The 18,692-nt window shown below is 41.9% G+C and overlaps 1 protein-coding gene and 1 long non-coding RNA gene across 3 annotated transcripts in view; one reads left to right on the top strand and one right to left on the bottom strand.

The window, feature by feature from the left end:
* Positions 1–44: 44 nt before the first annotated feature.
* Positions 45–18,692, top strand: part of LOC112921122 (uncharacterized) — a 21,919-nt gene continuing 3,271 nt past the window's right edge. Inside the window, exons 1-3 of one of the 2 annotated variants that reach the window (XR_003235189.2) lie at positions 69–175; positions 3,425–3,551; positions 17,785–18,003. This is a non-coding gene — a long non-coding RNA (uncharacterized lncRNA). Of the gene's footprint in view, positions 176–3,424; positions 3,552–17,784; positions 18,004–18,692 lie in introns of both variants that reach the window. The other variant, XR_003235188.2, reaches the window with a different exon arrangement.
* The window catches only part of BCDIN3D (BCDIN3 domain containing RNA methyltransferase), a 7,240-nt gene continuing 4,029 nt past the window's right edge, over positions 15,482–18,692 (bottom strand). Inside the window, exon 2 of the mRNA XM_026000282.2 lies at positions 15,482–18,378. Within this exon, the coding sequence (XP_025856067.1) occupies positions 17,734–18,378 (645 nt within the window). The 3' untranslated portion in view covers positions 15,482–17,733. The remainder of the gene's footprint in view (positions 18,379–18,692) is intronic.

Below are 18,692 nucleotides of genomic sequence, written 5' to 3'. Positions count from 1 at the left end.
CGGCGCAGCCAATCCGCGTCCGCCCTGGATGCGCGCCCCTCCCAGCCCCGCCAGATGTTCCCAGGACGGGAGCCCAGGCCGCCCGGCCGGAGAGCGCCGCTTCCGCCCCGCTGGGGAGGGCCTCCCCTCCCCCTCCGGAGCGGCGCCGTCCTCGGGCCCGCTCGGGTCCCGCTGGGTGAGCCTCCCGGGCTCCGGGGCGGGAGGGGCCGCGCGGGGCCGAGACGGGGTGGAACGGGGGCATCTAGAGCGGAGAAAACTAAGTAGGTGCGCGCGGCGCCACGGGCATGCGCGTCTGCGTCTGTGGGGCTGGGCGTGCACGTGTGTCTGTGGTTGTGAGCCTTGGTGTTTGTAATTTGCCTTCCTGCTTACGTGTTGGGTGTAAATCTGTGGGAAGACGCTTGAGTGCCTCCTTGGCCTTAAATGCTCCCTCCTCACTTTTCCTCCTCGGGATCGGGATCGGGATGGGGATCGGGATCGGGATCCGGTCCTCCCCGTAATAATGGAGAGAACGCGGCGCCTGGAAGAGGCTCCGCTCCTTTCAGAGTAGTGCTGGCCGTTTCCTCACTGGAGGGAAGGCCGAGCACAAAGAGGATGGGACCTCGTTCTCAGCCACTTGCTGCCTTGGTGGGGACGAGCACCTGCCCTGCTGAACCTACCGCGTGCTTAGAAGAAGAAAAGCCCCAGCCCACCTAGGCCCCTGCAGGGCCTCAGCTCCCCTGCAGTACCATTCCCCTTGGTCCTTCGTTCAGTATCTATTTGCCCTTGTCTGGATACGGTGTGATCTTCACAGTCTGCATGGTAGTGAGTGGCCGGTTAATGCAGGTTCTAAATGGGGTTCTGCAGAGAAATACAGAGGGATCCCTAGCCACCGTCTCTGCCCATCTTATTAAAATTGCTTCTGTTGTGGGAGTACATGGAATGTATTAACGCATCGTAGCAGTCCGATAAAGGAACATAAAAGCAGAGGGATCTTGGGGTGCGCAAATTGGCTAGGATTAATCAAGAGCTCCTCTCTGAAGGAGGCTCCCTAATTTAGAATGGCACTTGAAGGGCAGAGAGAACTCGAGTAGATCCAGGCAGGGTAAGGACACAAGGAGACTCGGGTAGGAGAGCGTATTAGCTGCCCGGGACAGCGAGCCCATCACCTGGGCTGGGTGCGAAGTAGAAGTTAGTGGAGGAGGTTCAGTACGGAGAAGAGCAGAATGAGGGTATGTATGGATTTGACAGGGTAAGTGACACAGAAGTCATTTTGGGTTCTTGAGCATAGAAATGAGTGCTTGAGATCAGTTATTAGTGAAGCCTAAATGACAGATGGTTATTCCCACCAGCTCTCTCACCTTTGGTTTAAAACAAATTTTATTGGTTGAATTATCCTTAACATACAATAAAAAGCACAGATCTTAGGTGTTCTATTTGGTGAATTTCAACAACATACACCTATATAATAATCCAGAACAAGATAATGAACATCACCCCAGAAAATTCCTTCATGCCCCTTTATATTTATAGTTAACTACCCTGCACCTACCCGCCCCCTGCAACCTCCTTAATTCTAGCCCCATAGTTTTGTCTGTTCTTGGATTTCACATAAGTGTCACCAACTAGTATGCACTTTTTTGTGTCTATATTCTTTAGTCATGTTTTTGACTAATGTGAACCTATTCATTTTTATCGCTGAGTAATATTCCATTGTATGAATATATCACAATTTCTTTATCCATTCTCCAGTTGATGTATGGGTGTTTCCAGTTTTGGGCTATTATGAATAAGCCCTATAAATATAAATAGCCATAAATAGTCTTGTGCAAACCTCTTTGTGAACATGTTTTCATTTCTGAGAAAGCTCACATTTTTTTAAATTAAAGTATTATTGTTGAACTACAATATCATATTAGTTTTAGGTGTACAACATAGTGATTCAACATTTATATACATTGCAAAATGACCACAAGCCTAGTCCCCATCTTCACCAAATTTAATACAGTATTATTGACCACATTCCCCATGTTGTACAGTACATCTCCATGACTTGTTTATTTTTTAACTGGGAGTTTAAACCTCTTGATGCCCTTTACCCATATAGCCCATCCCCCTACCATCCTCTTTTCTGGCAACCATCGGTCTGTTCTCTGTTATCTATATGTCTGGTTTTGTTTTTCAGATTCCATATGTAAGTAAAATCATAGGGTATTTTTCTTTTTCTGACTTACTTCACTTAGCATAATACCCTCAAGGTCCATCCATATTGCAGATGGCAAGATTTCATTGTTTTATGGCTGAGTAATAGTCCATTCTATGTATGTGTGTATATATATTTGCGTATATATGTATATATTGTATTTAATATATATGTAAGCATGTATACGTGTGTGTATAATATATATACATATACATATATACATGTGCACACACACACATCTTATTTATCCATTCATTTATCAATGGACACTTAGGTTGTCCTATATCTTGGCTATTGTAAATAATGCTGCAGTGAACAGGGGCGTGTTTTTGTTTTCTTGGAATAAAAACCCAGAGTGGAATTGCTGGATCATATGGTGGTTATTTTAATTTTTTGAGCAACTTCCATACTGTTCTCCATAATGGCTGCACCAATTTACATTCTCACCACCAGTGCTCAAGTGTTTGCTTTTCTCCACATCATTGTCAACACGTTTTTTTTTTTTTTTTTTTGATAATAGCCATTCTGTGAGGTGATATCTCATTGTGGTTGTGATGTACATTTCTGTGATACTGAGCAGCTTTTCATGTGCTTGTTGGTCATTAGTATGTCTTTGGAAAAATGTCCACTCAAACCATCTGTGCATTTAATTTTTAATTTTTTTCCCATCTCTCCTTCTTCTGTTCATTTTAAATCAGATTTTTTGTTTTAGCTATTGTTCTTTATATATTTTAGAAATTAGCCCCTTATCACATATATGATTTGCAAATATTTTCTTCCATTCAGTAAGTTGCTTTTTTTTTTTTTAAGATTTTATTTATTCATGAGAGACACCAAGAGAGAGGCAGAGACACAGGCAGAGGGAGAAGCAGGCTCCATGTAGGGAGCCCGTGGGACTCGATCCCGGGACTCCAGGATCATGCCCTGGGCCGAAGGCAGGCACTAAACCGCTGAGCCACCCAGGGATCCCCTGGGATGGAGTTTTTAATAATGCTTTTCTTCTTCTTCTTTTTTTTTAAATTTTTTTTAAATTTTTATTTATTTATGATAGTCACACACAGAGAGAGAGAGAGGCAGAGACACAGGCAGAGGGAGAAGCAGGCTCCATGCACCGGGAGCCCGATGTGGGATTCGATCCCGGGTCTCCAGGATCGCGCCCTGGGCCAAAGGCAGGCACCAAACCACTGCGCCACCCAGGGATCCCCTTCTTCTTCTTTTTTAAAGATTTTATTTATTTATTCATAGAGATGCAGAGAGAGAGAGAGAGAGGCAGAGACACAGGCAGAGGGAGAAGCAGGCTCCATGCGGGGAGCCCGACATAGGACTCGATCCCGGGTCTCCAGGATCACGCCCTGAGCCCAAGGCAGATGCAGTAAGTTGCCCTTTTGATTTCTTGAGTGCTTGCTCTGCAAAAACGTTTTTAGTTTGATATAGTCCCATTTGTTTATTTTTGCTTTTGTTGCCCTTGCCTGTGGAGTCAAATCCAAAAATTGTTGCTAAGACTGATGTCAGGGAACTCACTGCTTATGTTATCTTTAAGGACTTTTATGGTTTCAGGTCTTATATTCAAGTCTTTAATCCATTTGAGTTGATTTTTGGGTATGATGTTAAGATAGGGATTCAGTTTCATTCTTTTCCATATAATTGCACAACCTCCCCACACCATTTATTTTATTTTTTTTTCTACTCACTACTTTTATTCTCAGCCCTGAGGGCCAATGACAAGCTTGGCTGCGGAGAGGGAACTGGGGGTTGGCAGAAAGTGAGGCATCGCTGTGGGAGAGGCTGGTTCTTCCTGGGTGAGTGCTGCTGGAGAGAGGGAAGGGGTGGCTCCTCCCCAGCTGAAGAGGCTAGAAAGGCAAGGCCCGGAAGGGGCAGGAACAGCTAACACCCAACACCATTTATTGAAGAGATGGTCTTTTTCCTATTGTATATTCTTGCCCCATTTGAGGTAGATTAATTGATCATGTATGTGTGGATTTATTTCTTGGTTCTCAGTTCTGTTCCATTGGCTTTTCTGTTTTGACCCAGTACCATTCCGTTTTTGTTTTTTTTTTTTTTAGAACTCTTAAATAATCACTATGCTAGTATCTTAGAATAGAGATTATTTAAGAGTTCTGAGAATCTTTTTTTTTTTTTTTTTTTAGATTTTATTTATTCATGAGAAACACAGAGAGAGAGAGAGAGGCAGAGACACAGGCAGAGGGAGAAGCAGGCTCCATGCAGGGAGCCCGACGTCGGACTAGATCCCGATCCGGATCCCGGGTCTCCAGGATCACACCCTGGGCTGCAGGCGGCGCTAAACCACTGCGCCACCGGGGCTGCCCACCATTCCGTTTTGATTACTATAGCTTTGTAGTGTAGTTTGAAGTCAGGGAGCAGGGACTGTGGTACCTCTACCTTTGTTCTTCTTTCTCAAGATTGCATACAAATTTTAGGATTATTTGTTCTATTTCTGTGAAAAATGTCATTGGTGTTTTGATAGGGATTGCACTGATCTGTAGATTGCTTTTGGTGGTATGGACATTTTAACAGTATTAATTCTTGCAATCCACGAGCAGGATATATCTTTCCATTTGTTTGTGTCTTCTTCAATTTCATCAATGTCATATCATTTTCAGAGTATAGACCTTTCACCTTCTTAGTTAAATTTATTTCTAGGAATTTTTTTTAAAAAAGATTTTATTTATTTATTCATGATAAACAGAGAGAGAGAGAGGCAGAGACATAATGGGAGAAGTGGGATCATGCCCTGAACTGAAGGCAGACGCTCAACAGCTGAGCCACCCAGGTGTCCCTACCTTTTTAAGAAAAGATTTTTATTTGAGAGAGACAGAGAGAGCACAAGTGGGGGAGGGACAGAGGGAGAAGGACAAGCAGATTCCTAGCTGAGTGCAAAGCCAGACACAGGGTTCAATCCTAAGACCCTAAGACCATAACCCAAGCCAGTCAGAGGCTTACCCAACTGAGCCATCCAAGTGTCCCTATTAGCCATTGATTCTAGTAGTTTTTTGTGGAGTCTTTAGGGAGCTTGATGATAGTGGCATTTTTGGAATTTTGCAGCACTGACTAATTCTTATTCATTCAATCATCAATATTTATTGAATAAGGATCAGTGGGCTAGTCCTGGGTTTACAACAAAGATTAGACATGATCCTTTCCTCACAGGGCTTAAAAATCCAGTGAGAGGGGATCCCTGGGTGGTGCAGCGGTTTGGCGCCTGCCTTTGGCCCAGGGAGCGATCCTGGAGACCTGGGATCGAATCCCACATCGGGCTCCCAGTGCATGGAGCCTGTTTCTCCCTCTGCCTATGTCTCTGCCTCTCTATCTCTCTCTCTCTATGTGACTATCATAAATAAATAAAAATTAAAAAAAATACAAAAAAAAATCCAGTGAGACTCCATGTATCTACTGCATTCCAAAACCAAGGGTAGAAAAACCTTACTTAATAGTATGCCAAGCATTTCTAACTATTTTGGGATGTTTCCAAATAACTAAATTTTTGGAAATAAACAGACCATCTGGATTTTTTACTTTTCATTTAGATATTTACTTTAAAAAAAAAAAAAAAACACAGCCAGAACATCTGCACTTGTCAGAGCAAGTATCTGCCCTCCTACTTAAAGGCTTTTGCACACTTGAAAGCTTAGGCATTCAGATTTTGGCAGATTCTCTATACTTTATAAACCTTCATCTTCACTGACAAGATGTTAAAGAAGTATAACTACTATTACCCATGATCACTTTGTATCTTAACTCCCTGGTGGTACTATTCACTTAAATTATTTAAGAAAAATTGTTAAAGATTTTATTTATTTATTTATTTATTTATTTATTTATTTATTTATTTATTTAAGAGAGAGAAAGAGAAAGAGTACAACTGGGGCAGGGAGGGTCAGAGGGAGAGGGAGATGTAGGCTCCTCACTGAGGAGGGAGTCTGATGCCAGATTTGATCCAAGGACTTTTGGGACCATGACCAGAGCCGAAGGCAGATGCTTAACTGACTGAGCCACTCAAGTGCCCTAAATTATTAAAAACTATACAGAAGTCCCATAGTTGGTTTTCCATACTTGTTATATACCATTCATCACATATTTTTAAAAAGATTTATTTATTTATTTTAGAGAGAGGGTGAGAGGAGGGGCAGAGAGAGAGGGAGGGAAAGAACCTAAAGCAGAATCCCTACTGAGCTTGGAGCCTGATGTAGGGCTGGATTTCACAACCTTGAGATCATGATCTGACCTGAAACCAAGAATTGGACACTCATCTGACTGAGCAAGCCAGGCGCCCCATCACATATTGTTCTTTACTTATCTGTGTTAAAAAACAGGCTAGGTCTCTTAGACCTCTTGTTGCCACAAGCTGCTTGTAATAAAACAGTTTACTAGCAATGGTGCATATGGTGCTGATGACTGACCGGTAGATCACTGCTCACATTGGTACTTTGAATGGTTTTAAGCAGGGGGTTGGCATAATCAGAATTGCATTTTAGAAAGATAACTGGTTGCAATGTGGAGAACAGTTTAGAGAAAGCAAGATTCAAGTCAGAGAACAGAGTTTTTGTGGTAATTGAAGGGAAAAATGAGAAATGATGTACTCTGGACTAGGAAAGTGATAAGCGGTGATGGAGAGGAGATCACTTTAAGAAATGAAGAGCAGCAGAGTCAGCAGGGATTGGAAGGTGAGGGAAGCAGAGAGCTAAGCCAAGACTTCCGGACTGGGTAGCTTCCAGATGGCAGGGCCACTCACGAAAGTGGAAAAACACAAGGAGAGCATTTTGGGAGATGATATGTTCACTTCCAAATATGTTAACATTGAAATGCCTGGGGAATGTCCCAGTGAAAATGTCCATCCAAGAGGTAAGAGCTTCCCAACTGTTGTGCTTCAGGAAGAGGTTACAGATGTGCTGCATATTTTCCCAACTCAAAGCAGCACAAACTTCCTATGAAAGACTGTAGTCTTGTTAAGGTGTGTTGCCATGAAAATACCATCCTTCTTTATGTGTGCCATGATATGGAAAAGGTTGGAAAGTATTCATGTAAAATGCTATTGGATAATGCTGTATAATGTTGTATAATATATAATGCAGAGAGCAATCTGGACTAGAGATAAGAGATTTGTGAGGCATGAGAACATCAGAACATAGGTTGTAACTGCAGCTATGGAGTGCAGTATGGACTCCATGAGAACATGAGAACATCAGAACATAGGTTGTAACTGCAGCTATGGAGTGGAGCTCATGCAAGGAGAGAAGAGGGACTGGAACAGAACCCTATGGAACAGCAACATTATCGAGGGGTCTCTTCAGGAGGAAGACAACTTGCAGTGCTGTCACCAGAGCCCAACAGGCTTCCAAAACAACTAGTTCCTGATATTACCAAAGTCAATTTGGATCAGGACTGAGACTTACCTGCTGACTTTAGCGACGTCATTGGTGACTTTGGCAAAACCAAATTTTGAGGGGTTGAGAAAGGTACAAAGTAAGGAATGGAGACTAAGAAGCACTTAAAACTTTTTCAAGAATTTTTTAAAATTAAAAAAAAAACTTTTTCAAGAATTTTGACTATGCTGTGAAGGAAAAGCTAGGCAGGTGATTGGGAGAACAAGGGAATGAGAATTCTTTTAAAAGGCTATTTTTGGGGATGCCTGGGTGGCTCAGCAGTTGAGCGCCTGCCTTTGGCCCAGGGCGTGATCCTGGAGTCCCAGTCCCGCATCAGGCTCCCTGCATGGAGCCTGCTTCTCTCTCTGCCTATGTCTCTGCCTCTCTCTCTCTCTCTCTCTCTGTGTGTCTCATGAATAAATAAGTAAAATCTTAAGGAAAAAAAAAAAGAAAGCTATTTTTAGAAAGATACTGCTTAATTTAAGACATTTAAAATTCATTATTTTCTTTAAAATATTTTTTAAAATTAATTTTTTTAAAAGACATCTGAACACGTTACAAATCATTTGTTGTGGTTTTTTTCTTTTCTTTTTTTTTTCTTTTTTAAGATTTCACTTATTTATTTGACACAGAGAGAGAGAGAGGGGGGAGAGAGAGAGCATAGGCAGGTGGAACAGGAGAGGGAGAAGCAGGCTCCCCGCTGAGCAGGAAGCCCAATGTAGGGCTCAATCCCAGGATGCCAGGATCATGACCTGAGCCGAAGACAGACACTTGACCGACTGAGCCAACCAGGTACCCCAAAATTCATTATTTAAAAAAAATTCATCATGTAAAAAAAAATGCATTATGTACATCTGGTTAACAAATCAAGTTAACACAAGAGTAATTATGTACTGCACTTCCTACCCCCAATAATGAGCCATTTTAACTTTCTGGCTGATTCTTTAATGACTATGCTTATACTGCAATTCTTTGATTTTTCACTTTTATTATTTCATTGTATTTTACTTTTTTAAAGATTTTATGTATTTATTCATGAGAGACACACAGAGAAGCAGAGACATAGGCAGAGGGAGAAGCAGGCTCCTTGCAGGAAGCTTGATTCAGGACTCGATCCCAGGATCCCGGGATCACGACCTGAGCCAAAGGCAGATGCTCCACTGCTGAGCCACCCAGGTGCCCCTGATTTTTCACTTTTAGATGTTTTATTAGCTATGTATATGTTCTATTTAAAAGGTACAGAATTGGAATCTTACAATTCATACTGTTCTGCATCTTGTACTTAAAATATCTTGGGAGACCTTTCTATTTTAACATAAATCTTGTTCTTTTTAACAATTGCATAGTAACTCGTTTGTGGCTGTACCATACTACGAGTTTCCTACTGATGGGCATTTAGATTGTTGCCAGCTTCTCACTTTTATTGGACAATTGTAATGGATAACATTGTATATACATCCTTGCATATTTATGTGAGTATATCCATGGGATAAATTCCTAACAATGGAATTCCTGAGTATGTGTAGTGTACATTTTGACAAATAATGACAAATTGCCTTCCATATGGTCATGCTAATTTACCATTCCCACTAACAGGGTGTAAGAATGCCTATCTTCCCACATTCTCACCATCACTGTTTAAGAAATTTGTGAATATTGTCCTAAGTGCTGAAATATTTTCATTATTTTTATTTGCATCAGTAAGATTTAACAAAATTTCAGGTGTTTATCTGCCATTATCATTTTTTGTGAATTTCTTTTTCTAATAGATGTGTAAGAGTTGTTTGTATTATAATGAAATTCACCCTTTGTCTGTCACGTGTATTGTAAATTGTTTTCTTAGTTGGTAGTGTGTCTTCTGACTTTATTAGATTTTTTTTCCTTGCCTTGTAATCAATCTTTTTCTTTTTTTTCCTTGATGGCTTTTAGGCTTTTTATGTTTAGAAAGTACTTTTTTTTTTTTTTTTTTTAAGATTTTATTTGTTTATTCATGAGAGACACAGAGAGAGGCAGAGACACAGGCAGAGGGAGAAGCAGGCTCCATGCAGGGAGCCCGACGTGGGACTTGATCCCGGACCCCAGGATCATGCCCTGGACTGAAGGTGGTGCTAAACCACTGAGCCACCTGGGCTGCCTGAAAGTACCTTTTTTAAAACCTTTTTTTTTTCTCTACTATGTTTATGGGTTTTCTTTTTACTTAAATATTTCATCCAAAACCTAGTTAAATGGCAAAGACCACTATTATTTCTCACGACTGCTCAGAATGACATCCCCATCATGCATCAGCTTGTCCTATCTGTTCTCAACATACACAACACCCTTTCCTTTGTACCTTTGCTGAAAGGTTCCTTTCTCCAGGCTCGCAGACATGCTCCTTTCCCTCTTGTCCATCATTGTAAAAGTTATATTCCTTTCAGGAACAGCTCAAATCCCATATCCTTTAGGAAGTCTTCCATGCCCATTGTAGCCCACAAAGATTTTTCCTTTGCTGAAGCTCACATTATCACATGCTGCCTTGTTTGTGCCTCTCCTTTTCTCAACTTTAACATACTTGCTGAATGAATCAAATCCTTTTTTTTTTTTTTAAAGATTTTATTTATTCATGAGAGACATAGAGAGAGCAAGGCAGAGACACAGGCAGAGGGAGAAGCAGGCTCCCTGCAAGGAGCCTGATGTGAGACTCGATTCTCCATCCCGGAATCACGCCCCGGGCCAAAGGTAGACGCTCAACCGCTGAGCCACCCGGGCATCCCTGAATGAATCAAATCTAACTTTTGGAAGTCCAGGGTTGTTTAATCTACTTTTTCCTACCCCCAAAGCAGCTAAAGCACATCGGGTATATGGAAGGAATTTGATAAAATACTTCTTGATTTGCCACAAAAGTGTATGCAGTGGCCACATGTAACTAATGAGCATCTGAAATGTGGCTGGTCCAAACTGAGACAAGATGCAAGTTAAAACACATCAGATTTTGAAGAACAGTATAAAAAAACAATGTAACGTATCTCATTAATAATTTGTATACTGACTGCATGTTGAAATGCTATTTTTGGAAATACTGGGTTATATATACATGTAATATATATATATTTTAAGTTAAAGTAGATCCAGGACCATTTTCTATTCTTGTCCCTCAAGAAGGCTTATTATGCCTAGTGCAGCTCCTAAGTTAGGTTGGTTTGAGGATAAATAAGATGATCTCTTGGAACCAAAGATATTTTCACTGTCCCCAAAGGCTTTCATAAGCCAGTATGCAATCATTACCTTTATGGTATCGGGGCCTCATCTTTATGAACACTATACAGCTTCTTTGAAACTAACTGCTACAGACTTGAAATACAGCGATTCCTTTCAACAGGTCAGATAACTGCTCCGCCAGTAGAAGTCAGGTTCAGATGCTGAAGCATCTCTTAAAGGTTTTAATGATTGAGGATTCCTCAGTTAACCATGCAGATGGAGCCCCTGCCTATCCCTTTGGTCACTGGGGCCATTTTCTACCATCAGAGTTATTTGGGACAGGTACCACTTGGCTTGTAGCCTAGCCTTATTGTAGTCAGAGCCCCTGTATTAGTTTCCTGTTCCTATTGTAACAAATCATCACAAACTTACTGTTTTATTTTTATTTTTATTTTTTTTAAATTTTTATTTATTTATGATAGTCACAGAGAGAGAGAGAGAGAGAGGCAGAGATATAGGCAGAGGGAGAAGCAGGCTCCATGCACCGGGAGCCTGACGTGGGATTCGATTCCGGGTCTCCAGGATCGCGCCCTGGGCCAAAGGCAGGCGCCAAACCGCTGCGCCACCCAGGGATCCCAAACTTACTGTTTTAAAACAACACAAATTTATATTCTTACAGTCAGAAGTCTAAAATTAAGGTGTTGGCAGGGATGTATTCCTTCTGGAAGCTTCAGGGGAGAATCCATTTCCTTGCCTTTTCTAACTGCATTTCTTGGCTCACAACCCTTGGTTACATCACTCCAACCTCTTGCTTCTATCATTCTCCTGCTGTGGTCAAATGTCCCTGTCTCCCTCTTATAAGGACTATGATTACATTTAGGGTCCATCCTGATAATCCAGATTAATCTTTAAATTTCAAAATCTGTTACCCTTTTTTAAAAAAAACATTTTACTTATTTATTCACAAGAGACACACAGAGAGGCAGAGACACAGGCAGAGAGAAGCAGGCTCCTTGCAGGGAGCCCGATGTGGGACTCAATCCCAGGACCCCAGGATCATGACCTGAGCCAAAGTCCGACACTCAACCGCTGAGCCACTCAGGCATCCCTGTCATCCTTTTTTAAAAAAGATTTTATTTGTTTATTTGAGAGACAGCATACATACACAAGCAGGGGGAGGGGCAGAGGGAGAAGCAGACTCCCTGCTGAGCAGGGAGCCCAATGTGGGGCTTGTGAGGCTCTATCCCAGAACTCTGGGATCATGACCTGAGCTGAAGATAGACACTTAACCGACTGAGCCACCATGGTGCTCCTAAAATCTGTAATTCTTAACCAAGATCCTTAATCTATATATCTTACACATTTGTATACATCTACAAAGTTCCTTTTGCTATCTAAGGTAGTATTCACAAGTTCTAGGGATTGGGATGTGAACATCTTGGGGGACCATTATTCAGCCTGCCACAGCCTTATATACATTTCTTTGCACTAGTCTGGTGAAGGGAGAGTCACAAAGTTTCAAAGTATCCTTAAGCTTTACAGAGAAGTAGGTAAATTCACATCTGTAACCACTGTGATCATAAACTGGCTTCATTTCCATTAGCAATGATCATTCCCTCCCAGCATTGCTTCTTTTAAAATGCTCTGTAGTGCTGAAGCTGAACTCATTACTTCCTTATCCTAAAAAACAAATTATTAGAGATAGTAAGATGCAAGTTTTCTAGAGATGAGATGTTTTTTCTCATAAGCCTTTAATCTAACAAGCATAGTTGTGGTCTGTGGCATGCTTACCAAGTGTAAGAGTGCTTAAGAGTGCTTAACACTCTATCTTCCGCAAAATACGTGTAACCCTCCAGTTCATTTGGGCATAGGAAAAGGAAGGTCTTGTTATTTCAGTTGTACCGATGAGTAAACAGGTTCAAAGAGGTGAAGTGACTTGAACAGGGTGGTCATGCAATGAGTTACTGACAGTTCTCAATTCTAAACCCTGATGTTCTTTCCACTGCATTCTTCCTGGATCAAACTTGATCTCATGGTGCTGAGAAGGATCTGATTGATCTCAGGATCTTAATACATCCTGGAGTTGAGCTTGGAATCCCTGACTCCTAAGCATGAAACAGAGACTGAAACCCACTTTTAGGAGGTCCTAGTCAGGGATCAAAATTAGGGGCAGATTGGGCATTTCAGGAATTCAGGGGAAGGTTAGGATAGCTGGTAAAGGTACAGGTAGTCAAAGGTACAGTGAGAAGGAAATTAGGACTGAGGGAGACTTAAGAGCGTCTGTGTGCTTTGTGTAACCGCCAACTTTTTCCAAAACACTCAGGAGGGCTAAGCCAGTTTAAATGGTAGGCAGCAGCAGGGGTGCTACTTAGGTACTCAACCTAGAATGAGGCCTGACTTCTGTGAGGGGATTTCTAAGAATATCCGCAATAGCCAAGAGTGGCCTGGCTGGGTCTCCTCTTCTCAGGTTTGAACATATAACTTGAGGAAGCACAGTAACTCCAAAGCTCAGGCTCTTTTACACTGGTTTTCTGGAGTTTCTTCCCAGTCTTGGATTTCTATGACATCTCAAGGCATGGTAGCCAAGGCTCAGACTCCCGCCACCACACTGTCTAGGTTCAAAGCCCAGCTCTGCTTTAGCTTTTATGCTGTCTGGCACATGGTGCTATATTATTAATCTCTTTTTTCCTGTTTCTAACCAGACCTCTCTGGTTTCTCCTTTCTCCCTCACTCAACAACTATTCGCAGCCCTCAGACCTAGGACCTGGTCCTTTCATCATATCCATGTATTTTTGGAATTTACTACTCCTTAAACCTCAATCACTGTATATGAATGACTTCCATATTTTTATATCTACTCTTACTGTCCTGAAGCAAACAATTAATAGCCTAAGCCTTGAAATGGACATTAGAGAGAGCACAAGCAGGAGGGAGAGGTAGAGGGAGAAGCAGCTGGCTCCCCCACACTGTGCAGGAAAGCTAAGCGCAGGGGCTCAAACCCAGGACCCTGGGATCATGACCTGAGCGGAAGTCAGATGCTTAACCAAGCCACCCAGGTGCCCTCAAATGGGCACTTTATTGCAAAGATGTGTTTGAGAAAAAACATATCTCAAACTTCTATGCCAAAACTAAGCTTATCTCTCTAATTTTTTAATTTCTCCCCATTTCAATTTCCTGGGCAATCTTCTGCCCAATCATAGATCTCCCTTTTCTTAATACTTAAAAAAAATATTTTATTTATTTATTCATGAAAGACACAGAGAAAGACAGAGAGAGAGGCAGAGACACAGGCAGAGGGAGAAGCAGGCTCCATGCAGGAAGCCCAATGTGGGACTCGATCCCAGGACTCCAGGATCAGGCCCTTCCTAGGCCAAAGGCAGACGCCAAACCGCTGAGTCACCCAGGGATTCCCCTCTTCTTAATACTTGAATTCAGGCACATTCCTCTTTTGTTCATTCATATATTAATTCAACAAGTACTTCTCAGCTGCCTGCCCCGTGTCAGCCATTGTTCTAGGGCTCAACGTACAAAGTAAGTTGGGCTTGAGGAGATATGTCTTATGGTGGTGGGACGGAGCCATGTAAGTAATTATAATATGATGAGGTAAATACTATAATAGAAGCTTCCACACAAAGTCCCCACTAGAATGTGGTAAGAAATGCAAAGTGCTACAGGAGTTGGGGGAAGATTTCTGACAAAGTATTAACATCTGAGCCATCTTTAAGGACAAATAGTTCAATTACATTGCAAGTTAGAGTGGAGGAGCAAGAATGGAAATAGAGGGAGTATGTGCTAAGTCTCAGAGGTATGAAAGGACATGGCAAGTCTGACAGGGTGGTAGGTGACTTTAGTGTGACCGGTGTGTGGAGGAAAAGTATGAAGACCACCACAGTTGAACTTTTTGCGGTGATTGAAATGGTCTACATCTGTGCTGACCAGATAGCCACTAGTCACATATGCCTATTGAACACCTGCAATGTGGCTAGTATGACCGAGGAGCTGAACTTTAAATTTTATTTATTTCGTTACTTAGTTTAAATAGCAAGTGGCTACTACAGACCAACACTGGCTTAGGCACTGGATAAATGACAGGACATTAGACACTAGGAAACCACTGAACGCTTTAAAGCATAGTACTTGCATAACTAGTTATTTGAGGAAGGGAACAGTGGCAGTAGGGATTGGAGGGTAGATGACTTAACAGAGAAATGCATGGTAGGCACCAGCCACATGGTTGGAATAAATGGGACTTACATGATTTGTAGAATTTACTGGACTTTGTCAATATGGTGAATATAAGTGAGGAGACTCAACTGAAGTTTGTAGCTTGAGCAATGGGTGGATGGCAACAACATATTGGATTAGGTGTGAAATGAGTGTAATGAGTTTGCTTTTGGGATATGTTGACTCTGAGGTGACTAAGAACTTCTAGGCTGATATGACTACAAAAGAGGAACAATATTAATCTATGGACTGTGGCGGTGGGGCTACCAATATATTTGGGGGTTATTAGGATATAGGTGGTTGTTAAAGGCATGGGAGTGGAGGAACTCACTCGAGGGGAAATAGGTAGAAGAGGACTGTATAACCCCAAGGAATCCTAAGCAATCCAAAGTGTGGTCTATTTTGGTTTGCATCAGTTACCTGTGTTTTTTTTTTTTTTTTGTTGTTGTTGTTTTGTTTTTTATCAAAAAACAATTCTTCATTGTCAATGTATTCAATGCCATGGAATTGTACACTTAAAAACAGTTTAAATGGTTAAGTTTTATGTTATATACATTTTACCACAATAAAAAATTGCAAAAAACCCCCAAATCTGATTAAACCAAACTAAACTGATTCCCAGGCCCCACTCCTAACCCAAATCACTGTTTCTGGAGATGAATCCAGGACTCCAGGTTAACTTAAGTTCAATTACAATTTGAACTAACTGCTTCAAGAATGGAGAAAAACTAAGAGATGGGAAGAGAATAAAGGGAGAAGGGTATGGCGAAGAAACCTAGGGAGAGTAGTTTAAAGGAGGAGTCAATAGTGCTGAATAGTGGCCATGACCTAGGAGGAAGACTGAACAAGAGGCCTCAGGATTTGGCATTCGGGGGATCACTGATGGATGGGAAATGAGAAAGCAAAGGCTGTGGGGTCTAGTTTTCAAGGGCTTTGCTCATGTTTGGTGGTAAAGAGATGGAGGGAGAAATTAAATAAACTTGAAGGGCTAGTGGACACAGGAAAAGTTGTGGAGGTTTTGGAAGACGAGAGAGAGTGCTCGCTTCGGCAGCACATATACTAAAATTGGAAGACGAGAGAGAATTGAGCATGTTGGCAGGTGAACAAGAAGATGTTAACGAGGCCAAGGAGACACCAAGGAGAGACTCAATAAAGCAATTTGGGAGAGGTAGTAGAGGTTGGGATCAGGAATTCAGGCAGAAGTTATTTGTGTAAAAGCTCACTGGGTAAGTTCAGAAGTGAAAAGGAGGGAAAATGAAGGAGTCTAAGACTTAGGGCAAGAAAACACCTCCTGACACAGCAAACAAGAATGGTGCTGGTGCTGGTTAGGTCATCTGCTTAGATTAATGGAGTAGAGGTATAGAGTCAAGAACCTGCAAAAGGGTAAAAGTCTAGAAGAGTCACTAGGATGAAAGTGATCAGAAGCAGGAATATAAAAAGACTGAAAAGTAGTACTGGAGTCTGAGATTGGAAATGTCACCAACCACATAATTATCCTGCACAAAATAGAAAAATTGGTTTTCCTAAATGAAGGTTTGGGTTCTGTTTTTCTATCGTTTAGAGACTGTACTAGTTTTTGCTCTCTCATGCATAAAGTTCAAATTCCCTAGCAGGAACTTTTACTAACTTCTCCATCAAGAGGTCCAATGTCTAATTGGTGGTTCACTCTCTTATTCCCTACTCTTCCTTCTAAAACTTCAGAAAATAGGTTCTTAAAGATTTTGAAGCTTATCAATCCAGTCTCCCCTCTTAGCTAGGTATATTTTGTTTTTTTTTATCTTCTCTCCACCAAACAAATCTTTCTCCATCTCCCTTGGACTCAACTCACAGGTGTCAAAACCTGACAGACATTAGTGACACCTATCCCATAGCATTTGTGCTATAGCCCTCACTGTAGACTGCATTTTATGCCTGCTTCCCTGCATATTATTCCCACTCCCATACTGGTTGGTTTGGCAGAGGACAAAAGTCCTGAATTAACTTACTCTTTGAAATGATTTCTGTTCTGAGCTTGGGTGAGGTTCTTTTTCTTGAGCTGAAACCTCCTCGTATAGAGTGGTTAAAAGCAGAAGTTTCCTACCTATGCCAGAATCACAGAGCATTCTCAATCATACTCAAGTCACTTTTATTATATATAATTATACAATCCCACTTCATTTATTTCATTTGTACCATTTGGATATTGGGTTCATAATTTAAATCTTTAAACATTTTATAAATGCTAGTCAGTGCAATTTGGCTAGTATCTGTTACCTGCTGTGCTGAGCCTGGGCATGTTGGAGACTTGACCTGCTCTGGAAAGATAAGATATTTTTCTTACTAACCCTCTCCTTTAGCCAGGCCACTGACTCTTCATTCCAGATTGTATTTTGAGGTTTTGCCTGAAGGCAGGATGAGTAAATCCAGAAAAAGCCTGAAGAAGCCAGATTAGATTCAGGTTGCCAGTGGCACTGATACATTCTAAGGCTAGCCTGGTCGGAGTCTAATCACTAAAAGCAGCCCCTTCCATATCCTAGAACCAGGATCACTTTCTCTAGGCTATCTCAATCTGGATAGCCCAGCCCACCGCCCATATATATTTTCTTCTAGGATCAGCTCAAACAGTAGGGTATAGATTATATTGATTCTTTCAACTGCATGTCTTGGACATTTTGCCAAAAGTTTCTGCCAGGTTTTGAGGCTGCCTTATAATCATGAATTAAAGAGAGTGAACTTAATTCTTAGTGTAACACCCTTTCAATATCTCTTTCTTGGTCTTCCCATCCTCCCATTTCACTGTCTCCAGAATCTTAATCTGTTCCTTTCTTTCCCTTCCTCTGTCAGTAATTCAGGAATCGGATGAGTCTCCGTAGTTTGTTTTGCCCTGAAGAGCAGAAGGCTTCGGTCCCAGCTGGTGTTGCCAAAGCAGCATACTAATTCCATGCCATGGTCCTGGGTCAAGATCTGCACAATTTGATTGGCCATATCACCTCGGATGGCAAGGGAACGGAAGTGGTCAAAATCATGAAGACCCAGCTTCCGGAGACGCCTTGCAGCTGCCCGGTAACACTTCCAGGGCTGTGGCTCCACAAGGAGGTAGCGGCAAAGGGAGGAAAGGTGGGCCAGGAACTCCCATAGGCCATGGTCCCCGTGGTTCAGATGAATCCACATGGTTACTGACATACAGAAGCCAATATCAAAAACTGAACGTCCAAACTGGCTTAGGAAAGAGTTCAAGAGAACTTTCCGGGTCCTTTGATTCATAAAGTCCAGGGTGATAAAGGTCAGGGCATCAGGAAAAGGGCATTCTTTTTCAGCTCGCTCCACCAGGACTGGATCTATGTCGCAGCAGAGTAGATGGAGTTCTCTTGAGGCATCTGAGCAGGTCTCCCCATCACGTAGGGAAAGGAAGTGTTTGTATAGAGCCACACTCAGATCCTAGAGAAATCCAAAAGAGCTTTGTCATTGCAGCTCTCAACCAATGAATGGAAGAAAAACCTGTATCTCTTATCATCCCACTGGACTGTCACTTACTCTTGGCTTTTAGAATGTGAAGCTCCTAGACTAAGTTTGCCCAAAAAGTTTTCTACAGAGCAGATTCTCAGCGCCCTCCAGGGGTCTTAGGCTATAATGTGTCCTCTCTCTACTTTCCTGACATTGATGGTACATTGGATTGTATGGCTGAAAGTTACAGCCAAATGGATGCAGCAACGGAGCCAAGAGCAGTCTTTCCCAGCTTAGGTAATATGCTG

Source organism: Vulpes vulpes, chromosome 8 (assembly GCF_048418805.1).
Source record: "Vulpes vulpes isolate BD-2025 chromosome 8, VulVul3, whole genome shotgun sequence".
NCBI lineage: Eukaryota > Metazoa > Chordata > Mammalia > Carnivora > Canidae > Vulpes > Vulpes vulpes.
Note: the sequence above shows the minus strand (reverse complement) of the source record. Positions and strands in the feature narration are given on the sequence as shown.